This window comes from Calonectris borealis, chromosome 1, assembly GCF_964195595.1.
Source record: "Calonectris borealis chromosome 1, bCalBor7.hap1.2, whole genome shotgun sequence".
In the NCBI taxonomy this organism is placed as follows: Eukaryota; Metazoa; Chordata; class Aves; order Procellariiformes; family Procellariidae; genus Calonectris; species Calonectris borealis.
In genome coordinates, this window is record NC_134312.1 from 74704147 (window position 1) to 74717313 (window position 13167).

The 13167-nt window shown below is 40.7% G+C and overlaps 1 protein-coding gene across 1 annotated transcript in view; it reads right to left on the reverse strand.

The window, feature by feature from the left end:
• ETNK1 (ethanolamine kinase 1) overlaps positions 1 to 11537 on the reverse strand; it is a 34255-nt gene extending 22718 nt beyond the window's left edge. Inside the window, exon 1 of the mRNA XM_075160529.1 lies at positions 11246 to 11537. Coding sequence (XP_075016630.1) covers positions 11246 to 11401 — 156 coding nt within the window. The 5' untranslated portion in view covers positions 11402 to 11537. The remainder of the gene's footprint in view (positions 1 to 11245) is intronic.
• Between the last annotated feature and the right edge of the window lie 1630 nt (positions 11538 to 13167).

Here is a 13167-nt window from a genome sequence, read left to right on the forward strand (position 1 = left end):
AAAATTCAGCTCAGAAACAGTTCAAGTTTAGTGGTTATCATCTTCCCACTAGCCTTGAGGTTTTACTGATTGAAAACAATTCTTGAAGTCATTTTGGCTCCTCTACAAATTTGAGACAGTACTTAAAGTTCAAGACCCCAGTCTTCAGCCTCAAGTACCATTCCAAATTTAAAAGCTTCTGACAAGACCGGCTATCCTCCCATTTTACTTCATAACTGGTACATGCCATTTAGAAGATTAAAAAAGCATTTCAAGTCCTTATCATTGAGACATATATAAACACAATTTTTACAGCCCTGCAACTTACTAGACTTTGGCCAGTGCAGTCACTGATGCCCGAACATACTGAAGACGAAGCAAGTAACTTTCTACAAAAATAAGCAAGAGCATTATTTGAGCATTATGTTTACATCTAACAACCACCTACTCATTGCCTTTCAAATATGATTGACATATGGATACTACAAGTTCCTAGCTATGGAAAGGAGGGTGCAGACCAAGAAAACCCCCACTCCTTAACTGCTGCTTCTCCTTTCACAATTGATGAGGCCTAAAATAGTCATTATACAAGCTAAACTCTTGGAGATGCCACCTGACAAACAGACTAGATCTTGAGTTACTGGGCTGCGTGTATCCAGTTGCATTGTAGTTAAGCATTTGAAATCCCACTCAATGCCTGCAAGAGTAACACAGCAGTTCTTGATCTCCTCCAATCTGGGACAGTTTCACAGCTCAGAAAACAGAAGTTTGGTGCTTTCAAACTCTTTGCACTCTGTCAGCCCAGACTGAATGCTTAAGAACTTGCTAGATGAGCACTACCCATATTAACTCTAGCTAAGTGACTGAAGGGCAAGGCATTAACATTCTCAGGTGACAAGCAGCATCACAAGCAAGAATGCCCATGTTTTCATAACTACTGAACAGCCTCCTCCAGTCTTAAGCCTAAGTAGTAAACAATTTAAAGTCAAGGTTCTCACAGCAACAGTAATTTATAGTCAAGTACAATTTTTTTTAGTGGTTACAGTCATGCCTCTTCATGCCTCTTCTCCCACTCTGTTGCCCCCAGAACCCTAATTAAAACTCAGTTTAAAAAAAGAATAAACTCTCACAAAGCACAAAATCTCCTTTCAGGACCTCGCACTAAAACAAGCCAGTAGCAGAAAGTAGCTTCAAGTTAACATACACAGTTAGACATACACAATTTTCCTTTCGGTGGACAGCTTGCAAGTTTAATTTGACACCTTTCTTTAGGAAGTGCTATTATCATTAATTCTCATTTAGTTAACTCTTCTGGCATATGCACAAGAGACAAATGGAGATACGATCTGATCATCTTTATTAGAACTTTTTCGAACTATGTAGGTCCTTGAAGCTGCAAGCAGCTTTTATTTAAAGGCAATTTGAAGACCCGGGATAGAATTTTTTTAATTCATAATTGTAATAGAAGTCAGAAAATCAGCTGAAAATTGAAACCTTTTTATCAGAATTAGGATACTAAGTGTTCAATGACAACAGTTTGAATTCCTTATTCACATATCTTCCTGCATTTCTTCTCCCTCAAACCCTAAGTCAGGCCCAGTACAAAAATACTGACAAATGGAGAGTTCTGTTGCATTTCAGACCTTATATTAAACATTAATGTTTAAAGAAGTACTTTTTTTTCTTTTATTAAAATACACATCAGCAACAGGCAACTTTTCTACAGGCATTATCATTCCTTAGAACCTTGGTGTCTTCGTTGTTTTTTTTTTTTTTCCCAAAGCAAAACACAATTCAGAAACTGACTTCCCCCATCCCCCTTCCAAGAGGTAGCCTTTATTTTGAAAAGTAAAGTAGTATCATTAAAACACAAGTGACAGCTTATTTCCAAATCTCAGGGATTTGGAGAAATCAAGCATCAGGAGCTTTTTTTTTAATTCCTATAGGAAAAAAAAATCTGAAGTTGGGTCAAGTCTCCCCATTTAGGAAGAGACAAGACTTTCACAGTGGAAGATGCTGTATTTTAGCTATTATGCCTTGCTTTCCACAGCACCCCTATGCTACGAGATGAACAAACAACAAGAAATAGCTCCAGGTTCCTGAGGAGATGCAGAATAACAGAGGATATGAAGTTACTCCATTTTCTTAAACGGTTATGAACACTTAATCTTGCAGAAGTAGGTTCAGCAAATCATATACCTTTCATCTACACAGGGTAACCATAAATTCAAATAAACCTGCTTACAAAGCCTCCTTGATGGACTCAAAATTAAGACTTTACAATTTATGGACACATTTTATTACTAGCTATTTTAATAACCCAGAATAGAAGACAACTAATGAAGAATCTTGTCTTAAATAGTCTTCACAGCAACTAAATGTTAAAATGTTAATAAGTGCAAGTAAGAAAACTATACCATTTAGCACCATAGATACTGGTTTTCACATTAAAATGAATACAACTATACTCTAACACTACTCAATTCTTTTGCTTGACACTTATGCAGACTTTTAAAGTGTCCTCCGTGTACATAAGCATATTGTTGCAACAATGCACATGCTAGATCAAGAGAAGGATGATGTGCTTGAGCAATGTTACCTAATTTGAACAGGCAGTACTTAAATGCATTTCAAGTATGGCTTGTAAATCACAAATTACATCTTTATATTACAATGATTTCATAACCTTCCCCCTTGTAAGTGTATTGTCACAGAACTATTTAGATCAGAAGGGACCTCCTGTGATCATCTAGTTCAACCTCCCTGCTCAAGCCAGGCCAACCAGAGCCAGTTGCCCAGGACTGTCCAGTGAAGTCTCCACAAATTCTGGAGACTCTACAACCTGCCTGGGCAACCTGTTCCAGTGTCTGACCACCCTCACAGTAAAAAAGTGTTTTCTTGTGTTCAGATAGAATTTCACATGTGTTTTATTTTGTGCCCATTGCCTCGCCTGTCACTGGGCGCCGAGAAGAGTCTGGCTTCCTCTTCTTCGTTCTCCCCCATCAGGTATTTATACATATTGATAAGATCCCTGCAAGACCTCTTTCTTCCAGGCCAAACAGTCACAGCCCTCCCACCCTCTCCAGTCCCTCAGTCATTTTCATGGCCCTTTGCTGGACTTGCTCCAGTGAGCCTGTATCTTTCTCACACTGAGGAGCCAAGAACAGGACACAGCACTCTAATATGGCAAATCAATATATAAGTACTGGTTCTCATACATTTTAGCATAAAACCAGAATTAACTCATTAAAAAGTTGCAGAGCACTTTGCAGAAGTAATTTGTGTTGAGCTGTCGATCAAGTTAAAAAGTAACTTGAAAGTGTCTTTATCGAATGGCAAAGGCAGCAAACAAAATAGGCAATAATTCCCAACATGCAACGGCACCACTTCAAATCACTGGAACTTGTGCTACCATTTTCTACGTCTTATAATACAACCCTCTAATGAAGCTTGCCTTTCTCTCCATACAAAATTGTACTATAAAAAAAGACAAGGCTCTAACGTCATCAGGAATAGTGATGCTACCAAAAAAACCAGACATTAAGTAGTACTGATGCAAAGAAACAGTAAGAATTTGATTTGCTTATGATGTTAAACAGAAACTTCTGGCTGCTGTACAGCTTTTGTCATACTGCACAGGTCTATTACCCCCTTAAAACAAGTCTCATTAGTGTTAATAAAAAGTAATCTACAACAAGGAAATTGGACTCCCCCAACTGATAATTTAGGAACTCTACTTCTTATTAGCATCTATTTGCAACATGTTGCTATAAGTAATTATTTACACCCAGGAGCATTTTAGTTATTGCTTCTTAAAAAAGGCAGACAGGTTTGCTTACTTTTCTGATAACATTATCCAGACTAGACAATTTCCATATTCCATCATGAGAAAACATCTAATGTTTTCTACCAGTAAAAGAACATAATACTCACTTTATTCTTTTATTCAGAACACCTTTACTGTAGCATTTAAAGAATCAGCTTAGAATGCCTTGCCTGAAACATAACCTGAGATGCAGCAGAGCAAAACAGGAATTCTATAACAAAAGCATCAGTTGAGTGGCATAAACAGAGAATGGACTCTGATGACACAGATGAGATAATCAGTAAGCTCTCAAAGCCATGTGGAAGACAATGGAAGAATCTACAAAATGTTATGCATAGCAGGTAGAAAATTCTGGAAATAAATGAATAAATACAGAGAGCCAACAGAAGTCAAGAAGACGATGCAGTACAAAAAATCCAGCAGCAAGATTCTGGTACTCTTGTAATTTAATTATTTAATTTAAATATTATAATGAAATTAAAATTATTGTTATATGTACTTATCACATTGTAGCAAGTACTTTCAGGTGAGATGACACAAAGCTAAAACTAAACTCTGAAAACATTTCTGGAAATGGTATTTATACTGGTCCATAATCCAGCCAGAGATCTGGCTTGAAGTCAAGGCTTTCTAGCTTTTGGAAACAGATATAAGCTGTTTACTGAAATGCAGAATGAAGATGAGAAAGCTACAAATAAGCTTGAGATACTCAAATGCCGTTTCAGAAAGCAGTACATGGTAGAAACAACACAGGCCAAGTCAGTCCAGGAAGAGCAGAGAAAACTCAACCAAGACATGAAGTATCTTTGAGACAGAGTTTGCCCTAAAAGCACTCTTATCAGCAGCAATCAGGTTATTAGATTCCTGAAAAAGGCATGTGATGGATATGTTCCCATCTCATAAGCAGGTGGTTCAAGAAAAGCTTGTATCTGATCCTATTGTACCAGGTGTTCAAAAGAATGAGAAGAATGAGAACAAAATTACAGTCACGCGTAATAAGCATGAACAGGCAGAAATACAGTGTCTCAGGGGCAAAGTAGAAAGCACTTATCAGTCACAGAAGAGATGCAGGATCAAGCAGATTTTTTCCTTCTAGACTGTTATTACATCCATAGGAGGAGAAATATAGAAAGCAGTATTGTACTGCTGTAGAAATAGAACAGTGATGTGAAGTTTCAGCGTAAACAAGTAGGGATTCCCACAATTCTGCTGCTGAACCCCATACTGCACATTAAGATCTCCAGAAAGGAACAGACTTTTAACATATGCTTCTTTAATGCTCACAAAACTTCAAATCTGTATTGTAAGATGTAACTTCGTTTCTTCTGGAAAAGTATATACAGGCACATCCACAAGTATACATCTCAAGAATTTCATTTCTTGAAACAAGGCTAGTTATTTCTCCATTTCTTTCTATAACTATTCCTAAAAGAAGGACAAAGTACAACTAATGGAAAACGCAAACTTTAGGTAAATTCTCATATATTCAACAGGGTTTACAAGAAACAGCATTCAAAGGTCTCCAGGCTCTGGAGCCATATCCTTTAGACCATTACATTCAGCAGGTGAAAGCCATTGTCTACATGATTTTGGTGCCCAGATGATCATGAACAAGACCATTTGGTGTTAAAAGTACCAAGGCTAGCAGGGAGCCAGCAAGTTAATGGCACCATTCTATGTTTGGCCACAGGCTGAACTTGCAGTTTTCCACTGACCTCTTGGGGTGCTCATCCATGACAGCAGCATGGAGAAAGCAACACTACCACTACCTATGGTATATAACTTAAACTTTTTTTTTTTGGCTACCAAACCATCAGCTTCAAGGAAGAACTCGGGGTGGGGGGAGGAGGGGAAGGGAAGGGGGTGTCATGGGGCAGGGGTTTGTTGTTTTCATTGAGCTTTGGGTTTTTTTTTTTTATGGTTTTAACTGAAGTTTCACATCCTCCATACTCTCAATATAAAAACCATTTAAAATTACATTCAGTAGTCTACTATAACATGCTATAGATCTGTCACCCCTTGCAAGGGCTGGTTCTGATCTAAATGCATGACAAGATGAGAAAGCTTTTTTTTCTTTTGTCAGAAGAAAACCCCAAAGAGAAATTACATATTTTTCATCTTGTTTCTGAAGAATATTCTCCTACCTGAAAAGAGTCAAGATCAGGTAACTAGCTAAGACTTCTAAAATGGTGAATTGTTTTCGGTCTTTCTACAAATTTTGAGATACTGACGAAAACGGTTACAGAGAAATCAAAAAAATTAAGCTAATAGAAAAGGAGTATAAGATTTTATTCTAACTCAAAGAATTCATTTGCTGCTCCCCCATCTGGAAGATTTAGACATAAAATGGCCATGTAACAGCAGGGGAAAAAAAAACAGGAACTAAAACATCTTAGATAGCTACCTTCCTTTCCAATGTTACAAGTCAATAGTGTAAGTTATATGCCATTACATAGCCAGATCCAAGCTGTGTTAAGCAAGTATCAATTCTCTGTAATTAGAACCAGTCATCAATACAAACACACCTATAGCATGCACAACTTGATTACATCATGCACTGTGATGTGGCACATCAATTATATAAAACACCACCACGTGCAGGATTTGCTGCCCTACCCACTGATACCACAAAAAAACCTTTACAACAAGGGATTGGGATTATGAAGTTTCATCAGAAGCTTAGTAAGAATGGAGAAACCAATCTAGCCTCAAACAACATCTAATACTGCCTACATTCCCCACTTACTGTGACATTGTGTTCAAGGCACACCTCAAATTAGTTTTTCTGCAACACATCAGCAATGCAGCCCATTCTGCAACTCTAACTTTTCTTATTCTTTCTTTCACTCACCACTTTTCTATTTAGAGATATTAGCACTTCAAGATGTTAATCTGTGAACTCAGTCCTTCCTCTTTAAGTGGTAACTACTTTCACAACTGCTGAAGAGCATGTCCTAAAAACAGCTGAGCAATAAAAACTCTTGAAAAATGTAATGATACAAAATAAAAAGTTAGTTTACTTTGTTTCCCACAGACTAACATTTTCTGTTTCCATTCAATTGTTTCAATGCTTCAAATCCCACATTCAGCCTGTTTAAATAAACTGTGAAATATTTTAACTATTTCAGAAATCTGAATCTAATCATAGTTTGTTATAAAGAAAATACCAAAATCGACACAAGCAAATTGAAGCAGTAGCCAGAAAATACTGCCTGAAGAAAAGCTACTGAGCACAAGTTAGGAAGAAAAAGCAAAGAGACACAGAGAAAAGCTAACATCGTGTATAAAAAAAAAAGGGGAGGAGGTTTGCTCGTGAAAGTACAAATCTTTGTAAGCATAGCTCTGTCTTGCGTGTTCATATTTCATAGCTACAGAAACAACTTTTTGCAAAGAATTATAAAATGCTGCAGTAGCAAAGTCACACAAAGTGTTGATAAACGCAAAGACATTTACATTTTGGTAACAAAGACACAGTACCAGGAAACAAGCAAGGTCCAATTATTTCAGAGAAATAAAAAAAAAACCACAAAACAAAACAAAACGCTTAATGACACTTAATAAACAAAGTTCCAAAAAGGAGCTTGCAGGATTCTGGGGGAATAAAAGTCTTACTGAAGAATTTGATCCCCTTTGCAAAACTGATGTTCCGCCCCCCCCCCCCCCCCCCCCCCCCTCAGGTTTGGGCCAGGACAAGAGGACTGTTTGCTAGCACATCATTTTTATCATTCTAGATCCCTGACTGATTTTGCAGCTGATTTTTTTTTTTCAACACATAAGATATCATGCTGGTCTACCCAAATAATTAGGGTGTAAACTAGCACTATCAATATTAAGCCTCTTCACCTGCAAACACAAACAGCCTTTATTCTCAATGTTAAAGATTACTTCAGAATGGAAACACAGTTGTTCTTCCTGTACCATAACATTACACTGCATTACATTAACCTACTGAATCCTTCATTATCACCAGACCTACAAGATGTAGAATAGGTCATGTGATAAAAGAATCCTGAATCTGGACTTACTTAAGTGGTAACTAACCGCGGTAACTAATCTTTCCATATTGTAACCAAATATTGATCCTCCTTCAAATACTAACACAAATGAATTTCCATAAAAGAGGAAAAAGAAAAAATTCTTAATATGGGTAACAGATTCCAAACTGTGATTGTATTTTTACATTAGGAAGGGTGATACAACTTCTTTAAGACAGTAAAGAGTTAAAACAATTAAGTTTTTATCTTTCATTAGTAAAGACTGTCAAAAATATAAGAATTGGAATGTACACTGTCACAATTTAAGCTGTTCACTAACTCAAAATGGGGTTTGAGTTTTGAAGAGCATTTTTGTTGATGAAATCCCCAAAAAGTTTCTCATGTTCACTGCAATCAATTTCTGAATTTAGCAAGCTGTGAGCATTTCAGCAGGAAGTTGGGAGAGAGGCCTCCAGAGATCCTTTCCAACCTGAACTACTCTACGATTTTATTACTAAAATCAGCTGTTCGAGAATCAAAAGTGACTACTGCAAAAAGCACAGATTTGTTTTAATGACATTGCTTTGTATTACTGTAAAGCAGAGAAAGCAAACCTCAAGAATTTAAAAGTTAGAAAATATACCACCCAGTTCTACACAGCTCCTAGTACATCCTCAGATGACAACTGCACAAAGTATCTACATGAAGATCAGTGTTTAGACAGGAAAACGTTGTTTCTCCTTACCAATGTAAAATAATTTGAATGTTTGTACTGTTTTGTAGTGATAATATTCACATATAACTGGAGTTAGAGGAGTTACATTACAGTAAACTGCTTGTGATGCAGCAGATAATTGGCAATGCTTATGGATTCTATAGACTTTCTGATAAATAATGCAATAAAAGAAAAATTTAAGCACTGAAGATTTAAATTATTTTCATCCTCTGCCCTACACTTACGTTCTATGCTATGATGCAAAAAAAAATTAAAAATGTTAGAATATATTCATGATTTTAGATACTTAAAAATCTTACAGAAAGTGAGGATTAAGCATTAAAATTTTTTAACTACACTGTTTAAAAATTGTTTAGCTGACTAAACAATCTGACATATAACAGTAAATTTTTTGCAAGAGAAGTTAATTAACTTTTTAAAGTCAAACTCTGGACTCTTCAACTTCTTACTAATTGATTTGACCCAAGAAGTACTAAGAGCAAAGGTAGAACAGCAGAGGTAGAACAGCAGAGTTCAACAGAGGAAGTAGTAGTTCGTTCCACCTATCAATGTTCTTTCTCTACTTCGCTATGATGCTGCTGTTTCAGATTAGTCAAGCATATTTTCCATGCAATACACGATTCTCATTTTCATCTCCCTCCTAAATATACGCCCCTCTAATGAGGGGACTCCAAGACAGACCTCAGACTTTCTGTTCACTCCATCCTCTTAACAGAAACAGTCATCTTTCATTTCAGCATCTTATTGTATGTGATGCATGTGCAACACGCATGTGTAACAGATTGCAGCAGCAATGGTGGTAATACAACTAATTTCAAAACATGTGCATTCTTGCTTGTTACCTATGCACACCAGTTTAAACACAGACTAAAGAGTTAAAAATAAAAGGCCACCGAAGAGCTTCATGAATAGGATGTTCTGCTGCTGTTCAAAAGGAGCAAAAGGAAAAAAAGTGAGTTGAAAAGTTTTGGTCTTAAGGTAACTTGGTCGAAACAAAACTCAGACAATTTTTAGACAGAAACCTCTAACCACAGACAGTAGTCTATTAATTTACTATTGCATGATTAGTCAAATGACTCCCTGTTCCACACCAATGGTACCGGTAGTTTTTTTCTGTTAATTGCTTCTTCCGAAAAGGGTGATGGAGGAAGAAAGCACCATTTTTTTTTTCCTTAAACCTACTAGAACTTTCCCAAAAGGTTAGTCATCCCTCCTTAACAAGAAATTGTTTCGGTTTCATTTATTGGCATTCCTGTATGAAAGAAAGAAAAATATTCTGTTGAGAAGTACCCTCATCAGAGAACTAAAAGAACAAAAACATGTTTAACTTTAGGTAGTCCTGCAAGGAGCAGGGTGTTGGACCTGATGACCCTTATGGGCCCTGTCCAACTCGAGATATTCTATGGTCTCCAACAACCCTGTTTAGTATTACATGCTGTAAAGCTATTTTCATTGCACCTCAAGATGTTGATACAGCCCTCAAAGAAATTATTTAGAAAAACCTCCTTAGCTTTATTTTCATACTAACTGGACTGGCATGTGTCAAGTTTCTTTTCCTATCAAGAAACTTCAGAAAATGCCAGTCAATTTATGTGCTACTACCTCAATGTGCTCAGTTTTTCTATACAAATTAGTTCCAGCAGCTCTCTTCAGAGGAACTTCACTAAAATAAGACACTTCCACATATTAATAACTGCTGAATAACACAGTTTAAGAGCATATAATAAAACGCTCAACTAAACACAGGCTGCGACTGAACTGCTACTTTAGCCAGGTAAATTGACTGAAGACTTGTATGGGGCCAGGTTAAGTATATTCTAGAAGCACAAAAGCAGCCAATCCTCAAGCAGATGACTCGTCACAAATATGAATGATTGCTCACCTAGAGAATACCAGAGACTAAGCGGCGATACTTCTGCATACGGTCAAGACTACGAGGTGCAAGCAAGGACGTTAACGGGGCTGATACTTATCGAGACACCGTCAGCCTAAAACCAAACCCCGTAGCGAATCCAAGGCATGTATTTATATTCATTTATTACATGCGACGGCATGGGGAGAGCCGGCCAAGGGCTCCACCGCCGATGGCGCCCAGTGGAGCGCCCCAGCCCCGCGCGCGCCCCGGCAGCCGTTACCTCGGCGGCCGCCCCCCTCCGCGCAACGGCAGCACAAGCAGCGCGGCAGCAGCCAGCCGCCCCCTCCTCCCCCGGCTGCCCTTCCCCTCCTCTGCCCCGGGGAGGAGGAAAGTCCCCCACCGCTTGACGAACACGCCCTGCTCAGCACGGACCCGGCGACGGTGAAGCTCACGGGGCCCTCCCCTTCCCCTCCCTCGCCGGCATCGCAGCCCTGCGTGCGGCAGGGACGCCAGACGATAGCGGGTGGAAGAGCTCTCCCCTCCGCTAACGGGGGGAGCCAAGTTTCAGCGGGGAGGGCACGAAAGGAGGAAGAGGCAAGCGAGGGACGGGGGAAGGAGGAGGGCCGGGAGGGGGCAGGGGATGCTGCCGCGCCGACACGCCCCGCCGCCAGGCTGCCTAGCAAATGGGGCTCAGCGCAGGGGGCTGCATTTGGAGAGCGAGGAGGGAGGGGGAGGGGAAGGAAGCGAGGCGGCAGCTCCCCCGCACAATGGCCGCCCGCCCTCCCCCTTCCTCCCTATCTCCCTTCCCTCCCTCCCTCCCCAAACTCGGGCTGCCGCATCCCCCGCCGGGGACCCGGGCAAGGCCTCTCCCGTACCTGCAGCGTCACCTCCTCGGGTCTCCAGTGGGGCCGCAGGCGGCGCAGGAGCTGCAGGGCGCCCTGGCGGTAGCCGGGCCCCTCCCGCTCGCTGACAGTGATGTCCAGCTTGGGCACCTCCGGGGAGCCGGGCGGGACGTGGATGTAGTTGGACATGGCGGCGGTCGGTTGGACGGGACGCGGCACGGGGCGACAAGGACGGGTGGCTCTCGCTAGCGTCTCCTCCGCGGCGGAGCCGGCAACTGAGGGGGAAATTTCCACTTCGGCTCTCGATAAAGCGGCCCCACCTCCCCCCGGCTGCGGCGCGGAGCAGCCTGGGAGAGCGGGCGGGGCCTGGCGGCGGCCTGCCCTCCGCCTCCCCCGCACCCCTCACCTGCCCGTCCGCCCGCCGCCGCCTCTGCCTCAGCACCCTCCCGCGCCTCCCACCTGCTGCAGCCCACGGCCGTGAGGCAGCGGGGGAGGTAATTAATAAAAGCTCCTCACGGCTGTGGAGGGGGAGCCGTGAAGGCAGCCGGTGCGAGAGAGCGGTCCCCAGCCGCCGCCCGCTCCCCGGGCGAGTGGGGCGTGCAGGAATGCGGCCGGCAGCTGCCGCGGCGCCGCCCAGTCAATCACCGGGCAAATGACTGATTTAATCAGGCTTTGAGTTATCTGCTGCGGTTAATTTTTTGTCTTTAATTTCCGTGCCAGCCTTCGTAACACCCCCCCTTTTGTTTCCCCCGTTCCCCTAGAGGGTGTATACCTGCTAACCACCTTCCAGTTTCAACCAGTTGTAGTTTGATACCGTTTGTGGCCCCTTAGGGCACTGGGGAAGTAACACGCTACATGCCCGCCCTGATTTAAACATCTCCGTAAAGATTATCCTTTTCACGAGCAGTACAGAAAACTTACGTTCTTTTTTTTTCTTCTTTCCTGTTTTGTGCTGAAAACACAGCCGCCTTGAAGTTTTATGGGGCAGTTGAGTTACTTTCAGGAAAAAAAAAAAGCCCTGACTACACTACAGCATTTTACCAATCACGAAAAAAAAGTGGAACAAATTATCTTGGTTTTTTTAGAAATATTTTGATGCTACCCATAATATTCCTACAAGTACCTGCCTCCCATCACATTTTGATCTTCCCATGTTGGAAACACTGAAAACTCAAGAAGTTCCTCTGTTACAAAGCAAGTTTATTAGGTTAGCCTAAAACACAAGAACTACGCTAACAGAATAGTGGCCGGTCTCTTGTTACTCTAAATAGACTCAGGTCAGGGGATAGGGGCATAATTTACGCTCAAAATGAACAATGCCATGAGGGAAACAGTTCTACAGGTTAGTTCTCACTAGTTTCATACGCGTTCCTCTCCAAAAGTGCAGTGCATTAGTAACCTTCCCACTGTGTCATCCACCACCATCTACTTGTGAATATGTCTTCTCTTTTACCAAGAATTGCTGTTGTCTTGTCACCGAAGCATTTTGCGTGACCTCACTGTAAGTGCATCATCACTTCTATTCCTATTATTTCTGTTGAACACCTCACCTTATCCCAATAATTCTTCTTCGTTCACTCACGTGTATGCCTTTCCCCTCAAGCAGGATTAAACATTTGGAACAGTCTGTCAACAATTTTCCAAGTAATTTCCTTGTTAAATCTTTTTTCTCTCCCATTCCTCATGATCATTAATCTTAGTATTCTCTCCTGCCTAACGTTGGTTCAGACCAAGTGTTTAAAATCTTTAGAGCCAGGAATCTATCTTTGTGAGAGTTCAATAAACAAAATTTCCTTCTGTTATTAGTGTAAATATGTTATTCTATATTAATAGCCTTTTGCTATCAAGGATTAAAAGGGTAAGAATATAGGGGTCTGAATCAAATTTCAAATGTCATAAAATTTCCAGATCTAAATGTTATATCTTGAGTACATTTCTAGTGGTAATACGCTTTT